This window comes from Pangasianodon hypophthalmus, chromosome 5, assembly GCF_027358585.1.
Source record: "Pangasianodon hypophthalmus isolate fPanHyp1 chromosome 5, fPanHyp1.pri, whole genome shotgun sequence".
NCBI classification, from domain to species: Eukaryota; Metazoa; Chordata; class Actinopteri; order Siluriformes; family Pangasiidae; genus Pangasianodon; species Pangasianodon hypophthalmus.
Window position 1 is genome coordinate 20359459 of NC_069714.1, and position 23846 is coordinate 20383304.

At 42.0% G+C, this 23846-nt stretch overlaps 2 protein-coding genes across 3 annotated transcripts in view; both read left to right on the forward strand.

The window, feature by feature from the left end:
* Nucleotides 1-12591, forward strand: part of bmpr2b (bone morphogenetic protein receptor, type II b (serine/threonine kinase)) — a 57474-nt gene extending 44883 nt beyond the window's left edge. Inside the window, exons 8-13 of the mRNA XM_026912675.3 lie at nucleotides 2292-2452; nucleotides 2640-2787; nucleotides 3853-3989; nucleotides 4314-4486; nucleotides 4706-5997; nucleotides 8626-12591. Of these exons, the coding sequence (XP_026768476.1) occupies nucleotides 2292-2452; nucleotides 2640-2787; nucleotides 3853-3989; nucleotides 4314-4486; nucleotides 4706-5997; nucleotides 8626-8888 (2174 nt within the window). The 3' untranslated portion in view covers nucleotides 8889-12591. The remainder of the gene's footprint in view (nucleotides 1-2291; nucleotides 2453-2639; nucleotides 2788-3852; nucleotides 3990-4313; nucleotides 4487-4705; nucleotides 5998-8625) is intronic.
* Nucleotides 12592-13625: 1034 nt separating this feature from the next.
* Nucleotides 13626-23846, forward strand: part of fam117bb (family with sequence similarity 117 member Bb) — a 31799-nt gene continuing 21578 nt past the window's right edge. Inside the window, exons 1-2 of one of the 2 annotated variants that reach the window (XM_026912677.3) lie at nucleotides 13626-14660; nucleotides 20059-20228. In XM_026912677.3, coding sequence (XP_026768478.2) covers nucleotides 13907-14660; nucleotides 20059-20228 — 924 coding nt within the window. In that variant the 5' untranslated portion in view covers nucleotides 13626-13906. The remainder of the gene's footprint in view (nucleotides 14661-20058; nucleotides 20229-23846) is intronic. The other variant, XM_026912676.3, reaches the window with a different exon arrangement.

The window sequence follows — 23846 nt, forward strand, 5'->3', positions numbered from 1 at the left end:
ATTTATGGAGTTAATAACTTTATCACTGATAAGAATAAGGAGAACTGCAACAGCTCCTTACTCCTTTTTTTCTCTCTCAAGTAAAGAGTAACTCTATGCCTAGATTTGTTTTGTTCTCATCTGCTATAAGTGGCCAAGTAAGCTCACTGTAGTCTTCGTTGGATTTGTATGGAGTGAGCAGGGTATAACAGTGGTGGAGTCCACCCTGTTGTGGTTGTTACATGCTTCTACCCACACTGGATTAAAAAAGCAATGCAAATCCACCCATGGGCCGGCTGTTTGAAGCCACCTCAGGGACGCTCTGATTTGCACATCTAGGTCACACTTTTTTTTTTTTTTTTTTTCCCCTGAAGTGAGATTCAGTCATTGGGTTGTTTTTCATGCTGTGTCATTTTGTTTGAAAGAACAGTGGCCTTCTTGTCAAGTCCCAGTAGTAGCACATACCATGGACGAGGAAAATTATATTCAGACAGGCATTACATTGTCAACTGTGCTGCTTATTAGGACTGCGAAATAAGAGAGAAAACAGTAATGGTTAGAGTGGGGTCTCTGCAAAATTTTAACAGCTTTGCAGTCACCTGGTCTTTAAAGGGCCAACAGCAGGAGCAGTACAGATAAGATGGGGCTAATTTGTGTGTTTTGCTCCTGTAGTTGCCCTGGTAATGGCAGTGTGCCAGAGAGCTGCGGCAGGATACCATGCTTACTGGGTCTCCGTCTGGCTCAGCTCTGTGCTGACTGACACACACGCAATCTCTCTCTCTCTCTCTCACTCTCCCTCCCTCTCCCTCGCTCTCCCCCTTCTCAAGCTTTGACTTCGTTAGAGTCTGAAGTTCAGACACAGACACGCAGTAGGGGAGCGTGGGCATTCACTGCCATTACACTAACTGCTGCAGTGCCACCTGGTGGCTGTCTCTACAATGTGCATCTTCTGGGACTAATGGAGTTTGTTTTGCTACTTTACAGTGTTGTAAAGAACAGACCTTGTTTTTCAAAAATGCCTGGCAGTCTTTGTGTAGAAATGGTGCCTAAGGCTATTTAAATAACCAGGTTTTGCTCAATAAGGAGCAAGAGATTAAAACCTTACTGTGATTTTACAGTTTTTTGGGTTTCATTTCTCACATTAGCTTTTCTTTATAGTATTGCTTCATAGATTGGTGACCTTTTTCTTAGATAGATTGTTTTGACTTTTTGTTAGTAGCAGTAAAATGCATTTCTCATTTGTGTCTAATCATTTGGATGTGCAAAGGGTAGCATTACCTTAATTTATGGTATTAATCTTGGTATAATCTACTTTTAGTAGCCTAAGTGTAGAAAAATCCTTAAGTTCAGTATTTCCTTAACTTGTGGCTAAATGAGTCTTGTGTTGCTTAACTTACTTTGTGTAGGCATTGTCTGATTCTGATAAACTTTTCCTGTGGCTGAATTTCACATGGTTTTCTTTTGGGCTTTTAAGGGTGTACTCACAGTAGACGATCTGTACCGTGCCTGAGCATGTTTGACCCCAAAGTCCAGTTCATTTGACTAGTGTAATCGCACTGTACCATGCCTGCTTGAAGAGGTGTGCTCAGGCATGGTTCAGTTGGACTCGGGCACGGTACACATCTAGTGTGATCGCTAACCCTGGCCGAGCACGGAGCTCTGAACCTGACATCAATAATGTGACTGTTCCATTTAACAAGTGAGTAAAGCTGGCAAGTAAAGCTGCAAATTCCTCCTTCAATGTCAGCTGCCTCCATAAAAATCTTCTGATACGTGCAGCACAATTAAGTGAAAATAGCTGCGCTGCATAAGTGATAAATCTATTAAGCAATCTATCAGGCATGTGAGATGGCCGTGTGTCACCTCGCCCCAAACGACTCCAAATAAGCCACAAAGTAAGTAATGTTATAATGATGGAATCCATTGTGCTGTGGGAAAGCGCTTTTCTTCCTGTTTTCTTCAAAACAAAAAGTCGCACAAGTTCTAGAACGCCATTATTTTATACCCTGTATAATGAGCATACATTATATATAGTTAACATGAAGTTTTTTGCCCCAAGTAAAATGTAGCTACATTTTAGCAACAAAACATTACTTTGCTAAATTAAATAAATAAATCCAATACTGTACAGTTTCTGCTAAAATTACGATATTGCTTCTTTATGATTTACTTTTCTTAAGAAAGCAACACAAATTTCACATACTATGGTTTATGCAATACAAAGATTTTGTGCACCTTTAATAGAGACATAATGCCTTAATCCACTATAACAGAAAATAAAGCTAATGAAAACAATTCCCTCCCTTTCTCAGATTCCTATAAACCTGCGGTCTCACACCGGGACCTGAACAGCAGAAACGTTCTGGTCAAGAACGACGGCACGTGTGTGATCAGTGATTTCGGTTTGTCCATGAAACTGACAGGAAACCGTCTTGTCCGGCCCGGAGAGGAGGAGAATGCTGCTATCAGTGAGGCATGTTGATCACAGTGAATGTGCAAGTGTGATATTCAGAAACCCTAAAGTAATTTCATTTCATATAATTGCCCCATTTTATTGTCTGTAAAGGTTTGTTAGTTCAGAGCTCATTCTGAAGTGTGAAGTGGATTATGCAAATATGCTGCCATCTCCTTTCTCATACCGGTGTTGTGCCCCTGTGTAGGTGGGTACGATCCGCTACATGGCCCCGGAGGTGCTGGAAGGAGCCGTGAACCTGAGGGACTGCGAGTCTGCTCTAAAGCAGGTGGATATGTATGCCATTGGCTTGATATACTGGGAGACCTTCATGCGCTGTACAGACCTTTTCCCAGGTGAGATCTAGGAGTCTATACAATATGCATTATGCTGGCTAAGCAAAATGGCTGTAGCAAGATATGAGCTACTTTAGGAGGTTTTGTATAGCACGCTATATTCTATACCAGAGATATTGAACTAAAATAGACCTAAAATTCCTTGCTTATAAAGGTCTGGATAAACACCTAACATGATTGAATGGTGAAACAATTACCTTTTAATGCTTAACCACTAATTATTTTATTTTATTTTGAAGTGGTTTTGTTTCGTAGTGTTGTTTCTGTATGTTGCCTTTTTTTTGGGAGAATATCAACAGACTTCTTGGTCTTTAAACGTTGTTTTTGTCATCAACCATTTATTATTTATTTATTTACTTACTTACTTATTTATTTACACAAGTGATGTCATCAGTTTGCTTATTAGAGCAAAGAGGGTAAATAAAATGAAAAATTTAGGAAAGTCTGTAAAAAAATAAATAAATAAAATTAATAAATTAATTAAAAAAGAAAAAAAGAAAGAAACCTTCCCATTTGTGACATAATATTTTTTGCCCTGTATTTGGTCTCTGGCCTGATGCCTTCAGCTAAATCATTAACATAAATGCATGGGATTGGATAATCTGCAACAGAGGATCTACTACAGAATCTGAGCTGGATCATGTTAAGAAAACTAGAGTTGCTGATATGTTGCTCAGTTCTACTACACTACTTTTTTCAAGTACTTGGTTCAGTTCACTGAAATACTTTGCCGGGTCTGCATCCAGACACCAGTCTGCTAGTTGATTGCCCCTGGTGTATACTTTCTCTTCGTCAGTTACTATGGTTTTCTTGAATAAAGCAGCATCTCCTGTGTAAAGCTTTTTGAGTTCAGCCTTGGTAATCCCTACAGTGTTGTGCATTCCATGGTGGATTGAAGTCTGTGCCTAATTAATCATCTATATTCATGAGCTGAAACTGTACTAACAACACATATTCAGACTTATTACTTATACTTTCACACTTTTACATTATTTTACAAATATTGTAAACAAAGTGAACTGAAGTCTTTTAGTTTTATAACTGTGTGTGTGTGTGTGTTTCCAGGAGAGACTGTACCAGAGTACCAGATGGCTTTTCAGGCAGAGGTAGGAAACCACCCATCCTTCGAGGACATGCAGGTTCTGGTGTCCCGAGAGAAACAGAGGCCAAAGTTCCCCGAAGCATGGAAAGAGAATAGTCTGGTGAGAGGGCATGTGTGTTCTGTTCAGTTTGTGTAAGAGAAGCAACCTCAGTTCTGGCACCCTAGTGTGCTTCAGATCATCATAACTACTCAGCATGTGAATTGGTTTCTTTCAGTACCGGAGATAAGAAAGCTCTCAGCTGAGTATTTGTAGCTGAGCTGCAGGTAGTCATAAAAACTGTAAGCACAGAAGACTGCTGGGAATTAGCATCCTTTTGTATGTACACTTTAAAGTCAGATTCATTTTACTGAAGTGGGAGGCTGTTTTATTTGGGGATTATTGTATACAATTTTAATTTCTTCTTCTCCCCATGTGTCTTATTAGGCGGTTCGTTCACTGAAGGAAACGATGGAGGACTGTTGGGATCAGGATGCAGAGGCTCGTTTAACGGCTCAGTGTGCAGAGGAGCGCATGGCAGAGCTGCTCCTTATCTGGGACAGGAACAAGTCAGTCAGCCCCACTGTCAACCCAATGAGCACAGCCCTTCAGAATGAGAGGTCTGCTAATACACAGTCATCTGTGCTCTGTGTGACTTCCCACTAGCAAGTTTCTGAGAGTACCGTCCAGTTGTGGTCTCCATTTTCCAATATGGATGATTATTTATGAATGAACTATGATTTTAGATTAGTCTGAATAGGTCAAATGTATGGAATTGGAACATTTGAATATTTGTGATCGCTCTTCTGTTAACTCTGTTGCTTCTTGTGCTATTGTAGGAACCTCACCCACAGTCGCAGGGTTCCAAAGATGGGGCCTTACCCAGACTACTCCTCCTCCTCCTACATTGAGGACCACGATGGCATGGTGAAGAACCTTCCTGGAGACATGTCCACCTCAGGCACATCCTCAGTGAGTGGCATTGGTTTGAGTGGCCCTGGCACTGGGGGCACAGGAGAAAAGAACAGGAACTCCATAAACTACGAGAGACAGCAAGCCCAAGCACAGGCACGTCTCCCAAGCCCTGAGACCAGTGGAGCCAGTCTATCCATGAGCACCACCACCACAACAGCAGGCCTCACCCCCAGCACAGTCATGTCCACCATCTCTGAATCAGCCCCATCAGAGGAGGCTGGAGCAGGCCCAAGCGTGCCTGTCTGCCTGCAACTCACCCAGGAAGATTTGGAGACCACCAAGCTGGACCCCAAGGAGGTGGACAAGAACCTGAAGGAGAGCTCTGATGAGAATTTGATGGAGCATTCTCAAAAGCAGTTCAGCGCTCCTGACCCACTCAGCACAGGCAGCTCCAGCCTGCTCTACCCGTTTATAAAGTTAGCAGCCGAGGTGAGCGCAGGGGCCGGAGGTGGGCATCAGACTGAATTTGGAGCAGGTAGTGGCGCCACACTCGATGCCCCACCCACCATGTTTCCCCTTCCAAAACAACAGAATCTCCCCAAGAGGCCCACCAGCCTGGCTCTTGGCTCCAAAAATCCCAGCAAGGAGTCTTCATCCTCCCGGCTCAAGTTTGGCAGACACAAGTCCAACCTGAAACAGGTGGAGACAGGTGTGGCTAAGATGAATGTGGTGGCGGCAGCAGAGCCTCATCCAGTCACGATAACCAATAATGGGCCAGGAGTGAGAAGTGGAGCTGGGGTGCACCTGCTAAATGGCTATGCAGGCGGTACCAGTAGTGCCAGCACTTCCTTCGGGAACACAAACCCAGCCGGGCCACAGGGTGAGGGAGGTGGCCTGCCTTTGCTCCAGAGCCAGCTAAGTGGGGATGACATCCGGCTCAACATCAACATCAACTCCAGCCCTGATGAGCACGAGCCCCTACTGCGCCGAGACCACACAGGCCGCACCAACTCCAACAACAACAACAGCAACATCCACACTGCAGTTTGTGCTGCGCCATGCACAACAAGTGCAATACCTGCAGAACCTGCTCCACCAGAGCTGCAGTTACTGCAAGTGAAGGAGGAAGCCCCTCTGAGGCAGGACAAGCCCAGGAGACCAGAGAGACCCAACTCCCTGGACCTGTCTACCCATGCACAGGACTCTTCTATGTCAGGTGAAGCTCTTCTTCCCTGTTGTCCCTTATTTTCACATTTCACCATCTGTTCTCTATCCATAGTTGCCTTGCAGCAATTTTCTGAATATATGTGGTTACATGTGACTAGTTGTTTAACATTTATGGAAGGAGAAGCAACATCGCTGAGGTAAAGCTGTTCCTGCTGCTGAAAAGACTTGAGACCAGAGCACTTTGCGCTGCATTTTTTTGTTTTATGAACTTCGAGAGAGTGAAAGAGAGACTTGGGAAGGAGCGACTGATTTGCGTATGTTCCACAACATTAAATGTAAATAGAAATGGATAAAAATTATGACATGTCATTCTTCAATACATTAAAAAAATTGGCAAGTAATTGTTGGGAGGTTGCTGTGGTATAAGAGGGAGAAATCACTCTGGGACGTGCTGTTATTCTTCAGGGTAGTAACAGTACCTTCATGCCACATTAAGCAGTCACACCACTTTGTTGTTGATTATTATCCTGTAACGACACACCCTGTTGTATTTTATTCAAATATGTGATATGAATAATTAGTAATTATGGATCATTACTAGCCTACTAATGGAAGGCATAACCATAAAGACTCTAGCTAATCCAGCCACTGTCACTCAACACATACTAACATGATTATCCAGAGTAGTTTACTTAACATTAATACGTGGTTTAATGGTAATGGTGAACTGTTGTTCACCACTGTTACATCAATCATCTTTTTGCTTTGAGGCTGCTGGCACATTGACATCCACTTCAGGTCTTTTTTTTTTGGTCCGTTTATTGGCCTTGGGACATTGGGATGGCGTTAGTCTGGAGCCTTGTCTTAGAGGCAGAATTGTTTTTGACAAGTAATTTATAATTTCCATATTTCCAGCTGTTTTTTTTTAGAAACTAGATTCTGTCCTTCAAATGCAGGTAAATGAATTATCTTTAATAATTAATGTACAATTACATTTTCTGTTGTTTGAAGAATAGTTGAAGATCTTGAAGTGTCTTTTCACTGCAGCCAGACAGACTCTGCTGGACTAGAGATTATCTAGAGATTATTGGATAAACCCAACTTTCAGTCTAAAATGGTACAGTTAAAAGCCTACCTATTCATAATTTCAGTGTGAACAAATCTGTCCTGCTAAACAAATAGGTTGAATATTATTATGATGCGTCATTATATCCTCTTTGCCACATCCCCAAACCAGTGTTCTAAGTCTCTGAGGCCCACTTGTGAGCATGCAACAAGTTTATCTCTCCTGTTCTCTCATCCCTCCATCTCTCTCACTGCCATCTATTCTCTTTTCTGTCCCTCACTCTTTCTCTGTCTTACATTTCTTATCTAGTGTGCGTGCCAGCATGCCCACAAACATCCTCTACAGATAGACCCCTGTGTGTGTTCCTGCCCTGAGTGTCCTTCTCTAACAGGCCAATTAGCACTACCGCTTTATTCAACAAGAGAAAGCTGGTCTATCTCTCTCCCTTCCTCTGTCCTTCTTTCTCTTTGTTTTTTTTTTTTTTTTTTTTTTGCGTGGAAAGGGAGGGAAACTTCTCCGGGCTGATAAGGATTCAGAGAACATTCTGCCGCAGTTGTAAACAGCGATAACGTGCGATGTATGTAGGGAGATGGGAGTGCCATACAACAATACCAAAAAACATGGCACACTTGGATGGTGCCAGGAAGCTTATGCCAAAGATTTTAACCGAAGATAGCTGTGGTTTATAGACATTAGACATGCTCCAGATTCTTGTATAGTATTGTATTGTATAGCGGTGGGTGGAACACCCACATATGATTTGCTGGTTAAAAAAAAAACCTGTAAACCAGAAGAAATCTTCAGCCACCTTTTCTATCTGATTTGAACAAAAATAGAAAGACAACATGTAGTTGCTTAAGTATGTTACATGTTGCAAATCTGCTGCATACACAGCCATGGAGTGACCGATTGTGGGCTTGTTTTTGTTTTTTGGTCTGCTTTAAGGCTTGCTTTGTGCTTTATGCATTGAACAAGGGATACACACGCCCTGCAGTCAAAAAGTAGTTTCATGCATATTGCATGGTGACAGACAGCTGCATGCTGCCAGAACACGGGCCACAACCTTGATTATGCTATTTTGACGCCAGTGCAGTCCATTAAGCATAAAGTGGACGTGTGTTTTTTCCGCTCGGTAGCTGAACAACAAAACTAAATTGGGAAAAGGCCTGACTAGAAATGGTACATTTGGAGTGATTTATCTGGAGTGATCTCTATTAATAGGGTATTAAGGATATTATTTACTTTGTTACTCCAGATGGAATGTTTATCTGTCACTTATGAGATATACAAGGTTTTTGTACATGTTCTTGGATTTGTTTCATTTCAGGTTACAAGCCTGCTCAAATAATGTTCAAAATTCTTTGTATGATGCCTAACGTTAGAAGGTGACATTAACATGCTTAGTAAAAATTAAAATTGAGTCTGTCAGTATTCATTTTTAGATCGCATTTCCATAAAAATGTTTATATTCTTTCCGCATCAGAATATAAACTAGTACTGTAATCATAGACATTTATCCCAATGCTGCTACTCACTGTTGTGGAATAATATGCAACTGCATTTATACACTTAGTCAGTAGTTAGCTAACTTTCTCTCTCTCTCTCCTACAGGTGAGAGCTTCTCTCAGGAGGGAAAAGCTGCATCAGCTGAGAAGATAAAGAGACGTGTGAAGACGCCTTATTCGTTGAAGCGGTGGCGCCCCTCCACGTGGGTCATCTCTACGGATACGTTGGATGGAGAGGTCAACAACAACGGGGCAGGTGGAGGGCAGGGTGCAGCAGGCGCTACTCGCTCTAAATCCAGCACTGCTGTGTTCCTGGTCGGAGGGGGAACTGCCACGGCAACTCTCTCCTCTGACCCAACCTGCCTATAAACTTTTACCCTGCTGAGAAACGGCCACAAGCAGCTTATTGATACTGGAGGGTTTGGCAGCATGTTATAGGAGGAAGAGAAAACAGTTTTCTAAGATACGATTTGCAAGCACTTAACATCGTGGTATTTCTTGAAATTCTCTGACCTTTTATTATTTTTTTTTTGTTTTTCTGAAGTAATTGCTTTAAACCGAACCCAGCTATGCAGCATCATTGGCTTAAAATGCTTCCATTAGTTATGTTGTCCTGTTGTAAATCAAAGTATGATTGTGTGTCTGGTTGTCTGATAATTACTTTCTTGTATTTGTTGCACTTTTTTTTATAATCATGATCTTAATCTCATAGTTATGTCTGATTTCTTGGACCTTGTTTAAATCTGGTCTTAAAACTTAAAAAAAAAAAAAAATGGGGAAAAAAAATGACAATTTATTGATTTAACAATCATGCTAGAATGCTCATATGGACATAAATGAAATTAAGTCCATATAAAAGTTGATAGAAAACGCAGTGGTCTCTAAGATCTTTGACTGCAATAGCATCTGTTATGTTTTATGCATAGTACATTCAAGCATTTGTTGTATGTAATATATACATGTATCCCCCATTTTTGTATTACATTCTGAAATGTGCAATAGGCTTTAGCTTTGAGGTGCTCTTCAATACTTTTAATTTTGTCCTATGTTTTGCAGCGTTTTCCATTTTTATTAACATAATATTGTAAACTAAATGGTGCACTTATCTTTTTAACCACCACTGTCTGCAGTTAAGAAACATCTTATGGATGACAATCCCTTCTTATCAATCCCAACAATCCTGAGAGGGAAAGGTAAAATGATTTTCGGGCGTGTGTGTGTATGTTTTTCTCCCCTGTTGGAGGTGCACAACAACAGAGGACAGTTGAAAAGATGCAAGCGTGAAGGATGGAGGATTTTCAATTCTGTTACAATCTGAATCAATCTCAGTCTGATCTCTGGAATAATGTTCTCCCTTTTCAGCAGACACAGAAGTACATACTTCACTCTTTTATTTGTTTTGAAAAGACGTGGACCTGGTTTCTGCAAGTGTGGATCTACATGAGTGTGTCTACATTATTAGTCTGATGCATTACTCTGCATAAGGATCTGTGTGAGAGCACTAGATCAGATGTGACCTATGACTTGATACTTCTGCAGAGGACTTGTATGAGGAAATGGACAAATGGCTTAGGTTAGGTGTTGCTCTCTGCATTCCAGTCAAAACCACGGACACCAAGTATGTACTTCAAATGTAATTTATATCTAATGTTACACTACATAGAGCTGGAACTAAATGTGTACATTATTGTGTGTATTACAGCTACTTCAGTTCTTTTTAAACCTCTGTTTATGAAAGCTGTACTGAAATGACAAATATGGTCAATTATGGTCATGATCATGTCTCAGATATCAGAGTAATCTTGAACTGATGGCTAGCTTTCATTTCATTATGCATACAATCATACTGTAAGAGGGAAGCTGAGTCTAGATCAATGATACATATGCACATGATGATGCATATACACAGCTGTTACTTCAGAATCGAGTTTTTATGTGGTTTTATTTCCCTTTTTTAACAGTGCCAAGGGCCAAACCTCAAGGCTGTATGTCCAGATACTTTTTTAAATGTTCTATTATATTATTCTAATGAATATCATGATATATTGCGTCCCTTTTGAGTTTGTTGGTAGTTTAAGGGTTGCACTGTCATCCATCCCTGTGCTTCAGTGTCATTCATGTGTATGAGCAGTTTGAACAAATGTTGCCAGATAATCCTGGCAAACTACACAAAATTTCAGTGCCACTACACTTACCCTTATTAATAATTGCTGTATGTAAAACATTGCATCACACAATTTATTGAACTCGTCTTCATTTTAAATATACAGTTGAGGAGTTTACCTTTTTTTTTTTTTTTTTCCTTCGCCCACAATTACTGATGCATTTTGCAGGCTCAGACATGAGCCATTCAAATAATTACATAGTGATGCTCCGTTATGGGAAAACCTCTCATACTGCAAAGCAAAACTCGCCCTTATAGAGACTGACTTAAAATGCACAACTAGCTAAATGTATGCTGTGTGAATTTTCAGTTATGCTCTTAAGTGAAGAATGTGCCACTTATCTCATGCCAGTTTAATCACTGGACTATGCGTTTTCTGAACTGGACTGTGCAACAGAAACATTCACTGACAAATTTATTATTCACAAAAAGTATCTCTTTCACTTCCTCTGTCCCAGTTGATGAAGCTGAAATCTTAGTTTTGTATGTATGTAAAATAGGTTCACCAATGTGGTGTAAATATATCTGTATAGCGTGCTTTTGCTTGCACATATACAGAATGCTCAACTGTTGCTGTGGGACCAAGAACAATGTTGTAACACTGTGATATTTATCTCTGGATAAAATAGCACAGTTATTTCAGACAGATATTACTAAGTTTATGTACATGCCATTTCCTTCTCAAGCCAAACAGAAGCAATTACCCCTGTAGAAAGGCAAATAAGTGACTTATTTTATTCCTAGGCCCTTAGTTCTCAATTACTGAAATGATGACCTTAAACTATATTTAGCCTGCAGGATTAGTGATGCAGAATGTGTTTGCGTCAAACTTCTGGTCTTCTTATTGAATTATGTCACTGCTTTTTACAGCATGTTGCTAAATGATTAACATTTACAGGTGCCCATGTGCAATGCTGATTAGACTCAAAACCTGTGTGTGTTTTGTACTCATTAAATTTAGTGCTTTTAAAAAAAAAAAAAATTCAGTTAGCCCAGGTCACCTTAGAACATGATCTCGTTTTTCGTTATTCGTGATTTCATTAATTGCCAGCCTTTACACCCTGTGTTGTACTCTAGAGCAGTAAAAACAAACCCGGTTCATGGAGATGTTCCTTCTTAAAGAATTCTGTTCCAACCTTAATCCAGCTGAGCTGATCCGGCTAATCAAGTAAACTGATTACATGGTGCACTTGTGCTGGATTAGGGCTGTAACTGAAGAAGGTGTGATGTTTAGAAAGAGGGTTAATGATTACTTCTCTAGAGGAAACATGGCAGCTTTGGCAATGAGATTGTCACATTCAAACTGTTCATTTCTAAAAATTTAAAGTAAACACAGGCAATGTGTATTTTATAACAAACCATGTCATCATCTGAACTGTTCCCATTTATACCACATGAATATTAACCACAGTGGAAGTCTAATCAAGCATTTTTATATTGATTTTTTCATCTCCAAAATCACTGAAAGCAAAAAGAAAATGTGCTGTTTCATTAGTCCCAACAACCACTGCAGCTCTTCAAATTCAGGCATGCAAAAATTTAGCAGTGTGTCATCTTATTATCATCAAGAAACTAGAATTACAGATTTTCTTTGTGTATGTATAAGAGAGAATGGAAAGTATTTGTTCATGATGGGCTGCTGTTTTGTTTTGTTTTGTTTCCTTTTTCAGTCATCGAATTCATACCGATGCTAATGGCTCCACTGAGATCCGTGGCTGAGATTATTGCAACAAAAAAAAGCCACTGAAATGTTTTCTATTGCAGCTTGTAAAGTAAGCGCTTTGAGAAAAGAACAAATAACTACTCAGTTTAGTCTACTCAAAAAGATATATGTTTTAATGCCATTTAGAAATAAAGCTTGCTGTACAACCCTGCATTACTCAGTTGATTAAAGACTATATTAAAGAAGTCATGTCTCTTGTTTCCTTCTTTAACATGCAACCAAAAAAAATGAGTGCTGTATTATTTTCAGATAATGACACGTATTCAATACACACTGAAGGTACTGGGAAGTGTGTTTATTTCAGTTGAATTTAATTTTATTAAGAAAAGACGTTAGAATTCTGATGTAGATCACTAATGAGCAAGCCAGAGGTGGTGGTGTTAAGGAAAAACTTCCTGATATGACCAGAAGAAGAGGAACCAGACTCAAAAGGGAATCCATCCTCTTCTGCATGACATCGGATAGTGCAGTTATTAATCATTACTCTTTCACAACTGTATACTGTGAAGTCAGACACTACTGAGTGTGTTGAAAGGATGTTCATTATGAGCATATCGTAGATCAGAGTCATGGGTTGAGTGCAGAACAGGCTTTATGATCACAGCGGCAGTTCTTAGCAGTATGCAGGTGAAATTATTCACTGAGGACAGGGTGAGAGTTGAGCATAAAGTGTTTTGAGGAAGTGGAACTGTTTAGGGTATGGATGTGGGATTAGCCACAGAAACAAATGGAAATCACGTTTGCAGAAGCTCCAGGTGTGAATCAGGAGGGGAGAGGATCCACAGCAGTATCAGCATTTTGACCACAGGAGGGTGTTGAAGCCACAGCATCAATGCAAAAGCACGTGTTCCCCACAACAAAGCCTTTTCTAAACAGCATCTAAAATAAACATGGCGCTAATAACAGGGAGAGAAATGTGTAATCATAATCTGTCCTACTAGGTAAGGTACTTAATCTGGAGCCAATCTTTACTATGCATTATGGGATTTCATATTGGGACACACTGGACTTCCCAGTGTACTTTCGTGGAAATAAAAATGTCATGTCAAAGTAGTGCACTATATAGTGAATAAGTGAATAAGATGCGGTTATAAGATGACATATGACACACTGCACTATTGCTTTGTACAGTGTTTTTTGTACGAGATCTCCACCAGGCCTGTATAACTTTAAAGAGTTAAAAGGATCCTCTAACCAGCCAATGAAAAGTTGTCTTATGTCGAGGACTGGCCAATCAGAGGGCTGTGTGGGCGGGGCTTTGGCAGGAGTTGACGGTGCGTGGCTCACACGGCTGTGTAGTTTACTTCAGGACGGGAACGGTTCTGCTCTATAGCCACGGTGCGGAACCGTGCACAAAAAACAAACAAACAAAAAAAGACACACGCACGCTGCATGGAGTGACACAAGAAGGATAAAAGAGTGTCCACGACCTCAAACATACCTGGCGTATGTTAACACTTCTTTTTTTTTTTCTTCCTTTTTCGGTAGTTTGTGAGCGTCATGTCCCAAAGAGTTCGTAAAAACGGCTCGCCGACGTCCAGCTGCAGCTCGGTGAGCGGCGGAAGTTCGAGCGGAGCCTCGGGTCTCAGCGCCGGGGTGAGTTTACTGAGCCGCCTGCTGCCCATGAAAGCCACCGTGCCGTTCCAGCTCAAAGCACAGCCACAGCCCCCCCTACCGACCAGGATGGCGCTGTCCAACGGCGGCGGCGGCGGAGGAGGAGGAGGAGGAAATAGCGCTAACGTTAAATGCTGCAGCGGCGGATGCGACGCAGCCGGAAGCCGCCTGTGCGCTCCTTCTCGCGCCGCGACCTCTTCTTCTTCCTCTTCTTCTTTTTCTTCCTCCTCCTCCTCGTGCGCCGCTTTGAGCCCGTCCGCATCTCCTACGTGTACCTCCTCCTCCTCCTCCTCGGCACTCAGAAGTAGTTCTCCCGTGGCTCCTCACACGCAGTGCCCGCAGGTCAGTGTGGCATCAGCTCATGCCAGCGTGCCTTCCTCCCTGTGTGTGCCCTCTCACAGCGGCTCTCACTCTCCCTCCCTGCTGCTCAGCTCACTGACGGACAGTTTGGTGCTGACAGCTGGCTCACATCCTCCAGGGCCAGTGTGTTCCTCCTGCACCCCCTCTTCCTCTTCCTCATCTTCCTCTTCAGCATCTTGTGGGCACAGGGGCAAAGCCCTGGCATCTTCACAGCAGGGCTCACCTGACAATGACAGACTGTCACCTGAGAGAATAAGCCCAAGCTCACCTGTGCACAAAGGTAACATGTCTACCTTACTCATTCAATATATGAGTGTTTTTTTTTTCCTTTCAGTTACATACATAACATGACACATTATTATACAAATCATCACTCATGCAAGCATCATTCCATCTCGGACATTAAGGTAACATTAGACTCTCTACTTTAACCCTGTGTGGGAGATGAAAAGTCTGCTTAATCAATTTTACCTAACAATTCAAAATAACTAAAGTAAATTTTTTGCTTGTAATGAAGGCAGGAACATGGTGCCAGAAGGTAAACGCTCAAAAGCTGTGAAAAATGGGTGTCTGAAATCAGATAGAGAGTTTCACAGCTTTGATAAAGGATCTAGATTTGTCTTCCTAGCCAGTGACTTGGATGCTTTTCAGTGTGCTAGTAGTTTTCACAAATTCTCCTAAATTGCTCAGTACTGTCACTTTTCACGGATCATTGCAGAATTTGAGAAAACTGTACGATCATGACATGACCGCACTAGATCGTACGAAGATGGACGAGATAATGAATATAGAAACCTAATCAGTAACTGTTGCAGCCTATGATGCTTATTTATGCTTATGTTCACTTTGAGATTTGGATGGAAATGTAACCTCTGATGCAGAGGTTTTTGATCCACTCCTATGCAAATCTGGCATCATGCTGCTCCACGGATTTATTCTGTTCTGGTGCTTAACAACCCAAGTAGGATGAATTGGACTCCTTCAAACAGGCCAAAAATAGCTTCTAACCTTAGCTGTCAGCCATCTTGGATTGTTTTCACTGAAACTGATCTCCTGCTGGGTTTCAAATCCTCCCATTTGGAGTTCTCCAGTCTGCACCGTCTCCCTACTTGGGATAGTCAGTGTTCGATGGCCTTTCTTTCCTGCCTCAGGTGTGCTGGGAGCTAAAACATGAAAACGTGCACTAGCTAGGAGTCCCTGAGGAGCAAATTGAGAACAACTGGGATAATGGTTTCATGTGTGACATTCACCTTGAGCTAGTTATTAGCCTACATTAGGAGCAGTTGGGCCCCTTTATTATCATGCCAGAGAACTGGGAGCATTAACATGTCCATCACGGCATCAGTTTAACCGACACCGTCATTGTCATTTCCATCCATTCAGCCTGAAGATGCTCCACAAATCCTCACCTCTACCTCTGAGACACTGCAGATTATCAGTCCTCCCCCTCTACCCTGCCACTGTGCCCTACCTCACAGATATTCCCCTTTCCATGGGCTGCTGGGTAAAACCCGATTAGGCTTGAAAACCCCCATCTGCTCTCTCGGCCTGCGGGGGGGGAGGGGTGCTGGTGGAGCTCCAGAAACAGAGCCGCCAACAGCATGAACCCACTAACTTTGAGCTCCACAGCACCATATTTTCTCTTCAAATGGCGCTTAATGCTTATCTGGCGCAGTTTTTCTCAGCCAGACGGCTTATTCGTAAAACTGTAGCAAGGGCACTTGGCCAGCTTTGCCACATGGAAATATGACAGAGGCCTCAATGTGTGTGTGTGACTGCTAAAGGAGCAGTGTTGTGCACACGGTAGCCATGTGTAAGTTTACCCTTTCGCAGAAGGAGGTTCATTATGCATCTAATGTGTTTGCTTACAGGCCAGGCCGTGGAGATTGTCTCCTAGCGATCCCTTTCTCAAAATTGCCACGCGTCATTTACAATAGTGTTTCAGTGATGTAGTTCGTATATCGTTGTTCACCGCTTTTGAGGCAGCAGCTACATTTTTCCAACTAGTTTAAGAAAATAAAACTCAGCGTGTAGAAACAGTAAGGAATCGACGTGTGCGAGCTGATCTGTAAACATGAGACTGCGGTTCTACATGCAGGGGATTATTTTAATACCAGTGTTAGGTGATTCGGGTAATTTGGGGTCTGAAATGTAAGCAGACACAGCCGATCGTGAGGTTGTTTTAGCTGCAGGAGCAGTGCAGTGCAGAATCAAAGAAGAATCTCTCTTTTATCCTCTGTTTCTCTCAGTTTTAGCAAAATGGCTCTGTTCAGAAAAAGAAGCACGGTGCAAGCCCTGCATACAGTATTACAGTATTACACTCTAGCTTCTAGTCTTCCCCTCGTCTCACCTATCCCATTGTGCTCCTCTGAACAGTCTGCTCTTGTTCCTGTGAAGTCTAGTGATTTTCCAGATCAACAGGCTTACCCAAGACCCTTTGAACATGCTAGTCTCTGAGAGAAAGGGAGAGAGGGAGTGAAGGATGAAGAAAGGGTTTGAAGACAAACAAGTTGGACCAGAGGAAGGGAGGAATAGGCCTGCTTAAGGGCTTCCAAGCATGAAATCTGTTTTCAGTGAACATGTCCCACAAAGTTACCAATAATTGCAAACATTCTTCCAGGCCGTTAATCAAGCAGTTTGCAACAGCCCTTATAAGCTCCCACGTTTCCACTAAAACTATTCCTCTTTGTGATACAACTCCAAACAGACATGCTCAGGCCCCAAAGTCTTGTTTTTGCAATGCTCTTGGAAAGCAGTGGTTTGATGGAGCAAAGCACACAGGAATGGTAAGGGCAGGCCACAACGAGATCACACCGGATGCCTTACAAAAGAGCCCAGTTGGGAGTAGAGCCACCACTGCACCCTCTTACACCCATATCAACCCTGCTCACTCACGTTCATCTACTCCTCCAGATTGTTTGTTCACCAGCACAGAATGTGTTGAGTCTGGTTGGAGATTAATTTTACTTTTCCAGCCCAAACAGGCACTCACATTCTTCTGACAGTGGTGAGGTGTCTTAATGTTTGCACTGTGGTGCCGAAGTATCTAGTGAGGTGTGCTATCTAGAACCGAGTCATAATACCGGAAAGATTTGTCAGCTTTGATTAGTGAATTTGCTTTCACAGGGAGGAGATATGCATGTTAAAGGAACAGTCCAGATTTTTTCAACACACACTCGATCTGCTGCATCTGTATTTTATGCATGATTACTAGAAATGAGAATTTCAGTAAGTTTTCTTGTACTGTAAAAAGAACAGGTAAGTTGTTTCCTGGACACACGTATATTAGGGGCAGTCAAAACATGTAGTTTTTGGAGAACTCTTTCATTAAGCTCTTAATGTGTATAATGTGTCGATTTCAGAGATGGGACTCCTTTTTCAGGGGGTTTCAGATTTTGTGGTCATGTGCTACCAGTGTAGCTGTGTGGGACTGACTGTGCAAGGATATAACAAACACTTTCAGAAAAGCGTAAGTAGCAGGAATTTCTCCAGTGGTCCAAAGTTAATTATCAAAAGAACAGCATTTGGTAAGACTTTCTCTCATGGCTCCCATTCTACAGAATTTATCGATTGTAATGGTTGTAGGTTTGAATTCACATTTTATATAGTGTCTCATTTTGAGTGTATTAATTCAATAACTGCCCGTAGACATCCTTTTTAAGGGAGTTTTGAGTCACCGGTTTTTCTGTTCTGTTCTCAGTATAGGGAAACGTGTTGAAATTCTTTTCTGTGGTAATCACACATGCATTACTGATGCAGTAGATAGAGATCAGGGTGAAATACTCTGGACTATTCTTTTAAGGGTGTATTAATTGACAAATTGCTGTTTATAGACTTGTAGATTTAATAGAGTAATAGAGCTAAGCTAATTGCCTTGTTGTCGCCTCTGTTTAGTGTCCGTTCAGTGTAAATTCTAAGTGAGTTTAGCCTGTTGGTGCAAAGCTTTTGGTTTGCCCTTGTCGGTGAATGATTGAACAGAGTTTAACAGGTGGAGTGTGTGATAGACACAGCATGAGCAGTGCTGATAAGCAGTTTTTAGTGCTCAGAAAAGCATCTCCACCTCACACACACAACCTCATTTACTACCAGAGCACACATCCAACCTGTGTCTCAACACAACAGCCTGGTCATTCAGTACTCTTATCTTTGTGCGCTTACGAGTGAGAGACATATGGAAAAAGAGAGTGATTACGTGGGTAATGAAGTGAGCCTCTGGGAATTGCTTTGCTGGCTAGGTTTATTATGGACTTCATAGAGAGGATAGTATTCACACACACACACACACACACACACACACACACACACACACATATATATACACAGACACACATATATACACAGACACCCAAACATTATCACACCTGTTTGTGTATTGCAACATGCCAAAGAACTTGAAGGCATATTTGTTCCCATGTGATCACATTAACCAATGCTAACACACACACAGCTAAGTCTGCAGCTTGACCCAATACAGCTTATGTCCTCACATGCACACAGCCATGCTTAGTGAGCATGACTTCCTCTGAAATTTCTCCCAGGTTCCTCCTCTTGAAAGCATTTCTGCTATTTCTCTGCTCTCCGTTTCAAAATACAGTGCAAAAAATCCAGTTCTGCTTTTATGTTTTTGATGAGTTCAGTATCTGATGTCACCTCTGAGTGAAGTAAGGGTCCCTGCCAGCAGTGAAAAGTTGCTGAGCTTCTTGTTTTGTGAGTCGAGTGTGAGTGTGTGTGCATGTGCTCCTTAGAGTAATGGTTGCAAACAGCTTTAATGATTCCCCTCTGATTTGTTTTCCTGGGAGTGGTAGTGAATATGTGACACACACAGACACACACAGTGAGGGATTGACGTAATGTGTGTAGTAAAAGTTTTGTGTAAAGAGAGAGCAGTTGTGCTTTAAGGCAGCGCTGAAAAGCCCATATGCTGGATTTCCTGCACCGGCTCCAGCTCTTCAGAGCAGCACAAAAACGACAGGTGCTGCGGCTTCGTTCGTACTGTACGCCTCGCCCTTCTCGAGTGTATTCAATGGAGCAGATTTACATGAAAGAATGGTCTTAAAAAAGAGGCGAGAAAGAGAGGGATAGTGGGAGATTTTGTCTGTGAGCGAGAGGGAGCCTGTTGATTGTGTGGTGGAAAGAATGAGTGAGGGAGAGAGAGGAGAGGGAGGGAGAGAGAGTATAGGGGGCAAGTACTTGTGGAGGCTCAGTGAATGTAGGTCAAGACATGAGGGCCGCTTCCTCGAAGCCAGCCTGCCTCAGCCAATCAGAGCTTAATCAGCTTTGCCTTCATTAAAAGGCCTGCTGGCTACTATGTTAATGCCGTCTCAATCTGCCGAGCTTTACTGATAATCACCGGCAAACCTCACCACCTATTTACACTGCAGCCCGCTTCTGCTCGAAACCCCATACACACAGACACAGTGCTTGCCCAAACACACACACAATCTCCCACTCTTGCAGTGTATGCCTACCAAGCAAACAATACTGATCACAGACCATTTTAATGAACTGGCCTCGTTTTGCATGTTAAGCTCCTAATACTTTTTTCTCTTCTTCTCTCTTCTACTTTCCATCTGTTCCTTTTTTTTCCTCCCCCACTTGTTTGTCCTTGTTGTATCTTTCACCCACCAAATTGGCCCCACTCTTCTCCCTATATCTTCTGCCATCTTTGTCTATCACAGAGAGGTGCAGAGTTTCACTGGCTGGTCCAGTGGGCAGCAGTAGCAGCAGTGCCAGTATCCGCCGGACTTCCTCCCTGGACGCCCTCACTGGCCCCTACCTGTCAGGCCACTGGCCCCGTGATGCCACCCACGCCCCCTGTGTACCCTGCATGAGAGACAAAGCCACCCAGGTGAGCTCGACATCCATCTCTCGCTTACACTAGGACGAATTTTCACTAAAGTATTTATGCATTCAAAAGGGGAAATAACATTACAATAACTGAGATACCATGTGCCACTTAGATCGAACATTTCCTGAAATTTTTCTAGTCTCTCATCACTTGATCTACAGAATTGGTTGTCATTTATGGCTTACTTCATTTCCACATTTCACATTAAAATTGTGTTCATTTTCTCATTAAGTAATGGACAAATTTTACATGGGAGTTCATTTCCAACAGGCACAATCAGTCTAGTTTTTATGTGGCTGAATCTCACATTGCATTAGGCATATACACTCAGTGGCCACTTAATTAGGAACAGATGAATACTAGGTAAACCCACCCCCACACACCAAATGCCCTGCTTTGCTCTCAGAACAGCCACAGTCTTTGTAGCATGGATTGCACAAAGTGTTGGAAGCATTTCTATGACATTGTGGTTCATGTTGACATGATTGCATCACATAAATTTGCAGATTTGTCAGCTATACATTACCATCTGGATTCCACAGCAGAAATCAAGACTGATCAGACCGGGCAACATTTTTCCAATCTTCTGCTGAACAGTTTCTGTGAGACTCAAATTCCTGTTCCTAGCTGACAGGAGCGGAACCCGATGTGGTCTTCTGCAGTTGTAGCCCATGCACCTCAAGTTTCAAAGTGTTGTGCATTCTGAGATGCTTTTCTGCTCAGCACGGCTGTCAAGAGTGGTTATTTGAGTTACCATAGACTTTGTGTCAACTCGAACCAGTCTGGCCATTCTCTGACCTGACCTCTCTCATCAACAAAGCATTTCCACCCGCAGAACTGCCACTCAGTGCATGTTTTTTGCTTTTGTTAGTGCATTATTATTCAAGTGTATTTTGAATAAACAAATTTCAGTGTAATTAAAAGCTACTCTTGCGTTGCACTGTTAGCAGATGTTTAAAATCTGATTTTTGCCTTCACTTAACATTCCAAACACTAATTTACTGTCCAATACAGTACGCAACATAATTGTAATTCAAACAGACCTCAGGTGTGCCTACTTCACAACCACACACACACACACACACGTACCTTTAGCAAAAACCCTCATCCACTTTGACTCTTGATCCCAGTGCAGTTCACGGAAACAGCCTGTGTGCCTTGACTGTTCAGCCACCGTGTCTAAAGCATGCTTGTGAAACTTGCAGTGTATTCTCACCTTTACACACTTGTGTGATTCTACACAGCTTGCTCTGAGCACGTCATGCTCTCTACATTCTGGGCACTTTTAGAAAGGTCCCTTCCAAGTATATCCATTTCTGAAGCTCTGACTACTGGAAGTAAAATAACTACATCTAATGCCAGTAATACTGTGCTCCTGTAAAGCACACACTCCTCACACTGCTGTCGAACAGGACCACACAGGTGAGCAGATGTAAACATGATGTGTTTTCTCTTCGAGAAGCTATTACCAGTGATTACTGTGAGCTTTTAATGTGGTTTCCCTGCACTTCTCAGATCCGCGTCTGTGTTGAGTGTTTACCCAGTATTCAGGACTGTGATGAACTCTGAGCACAGACAGCTACATCTTGTGACAAGAGGCTGTTTTATAACTCTAAATAGTTTTTTGCATCAAGCAATTACTTTTTTAGTGATATAAAGTAATATATGAGCTGTTGTGACGTTTGGATATTTCTTTTGAATTATAAGTTTTGTAGGAAGGAAGAAGGTCAATGGACAGCAGGACAGATAGACATGAATTGTGTTTGTGTATGTGTGTGTGTTTGGAGGAAGAAAGGAGGAAGCCTCTCCCTGGCTTGCTGAAAGATGAACGGAAACAGAAGCATATTTTTGGTGAAGGCAGAGGCTGGCCGCCATCGCAGCCTCATTCTTTCCTAAAGCCTCATCTTTTTCCAGCACTTCTGATCTACACCTGGAGTTATACTACAGCTTCCATCAACTTTTAGCATTTTATATAGTGCGTATATAGGTGTTACGTTTATGCAGGATGTGATATCAGAGCATTGTTGCTGATTAAATGGAATTCCTAATCAGTTTACCCACAACCAAGTGTAACATGCTTGTCACAGCACTACTGATTACGAGCTCTGGGTCTCCAGGGTTATGGTTTATTGTCCACAGTGTGTGTTTGTGTGCACACTGTGCTTCCTCTGGAGATCCCAGACCTCCACCCATCTCTCTCTGTCAGCGGCCCGTCTCACAATGAGGGCGAAAGAACACAGGAACTGGGCGACAGAGCGTGGAGAGAATGTGGAATTTGCACAGAATTTGCAGAGCGCTGTCTCTCATTCTCACTGCAGCATCAGGCCAAAATAACCGGGTTTTGGATCACTATGGTGGTGCAGGTTGCCATGGAGCTGAGCTCACACCTAGTGACCAAACAACAACACCGAACTGAGCCTTTGCCTCGCTTGCTGCTTTGAAGAAATATGCAGCTGACATGCTAGGCTCTGGGCAGCTACTGACAGTATATCCACTATGAATAGCTTTATATGAAGCTTTATACTTCTTGCAGGAACATCTTGTTTACAGCAGGGTGTTTTCATGGTGGGTGTTATGGCACACTGTAGATTGTGAGGCGGATGAGGACTTGTTGCAGTAGCCAACATCATGTTACACACATAAATAGCCCACTTTTGTAGCATTCACTTTAGAATTCAATTTTTTCCAGTAGTTGTGACAACATTCATACAATATGGCAAGCCACATTTATTATTATTAGGTGACTGATGCTCAATGTAAGTACATTGTAATCGTAGCTCAGCGTAGTCTTTTATTAGCAATTTAGCAACATGTCTGAGGAAAATGCTTATGTTACCAACATTTTTGTCTCATTTTTCTTTTTTGTCACAATATTCTTTTAACTTTTCCTACTTGAACCGTTAAAGTTCCATCTGAATGCACTACTATTTACAGTGTCTCAAAATATGTTTCGTCTTAGTCCAGAACCCTGAGAAAGTGTAGGAAAGGGAAGTTTAGCCGAGCATTACATGAGTCATTTTGCTACACACAACCATAATTATGTTAATACAGAAACCTGAGCAGACTTGTGTACCGACAGCTGTTAAGAATAGAGTTTGCCCTGAAAACTAAAGTTCAGATCTTACTCATTTTAGAGACACAATTCTGTTAAAATTCCATCAGCTTTTGCCCTTGGGGAGATGTCCATATCCTCTCAAACAGGCAACATTTTTAGGGATGTTTTTATTGGGATACTTTCACATGACACAAAAGGCTTTGTGTGAGCTCACTAGGCCTGTGTGTGTGTGTGTGTGTGTGCCTGTGTGTCTGTGTGTCTCACTGAGGAAGTCTTAAACAAGACAAAGGAAGAATATTACCACAAAGCCACATCTCTGTGAGCTATAGCAATGTCCTATATGTTCGAGACACTCTTCAGAATTCAGCCAAACACAAATGAGTTTGAATTCTATGATATGGACGTGAATACATATTTGAGAAAGATGTGTAGATTTAGACTGATTCCTTGCAGAATGCAGATTCATTCCAAAATGAAATAAGCACTCAGCACACTGTAGTTTTGTACACCCCAAAAATATGATTATGTGGTAATGTTTTGGCTGGCTCAGTCAGATTTCTTGT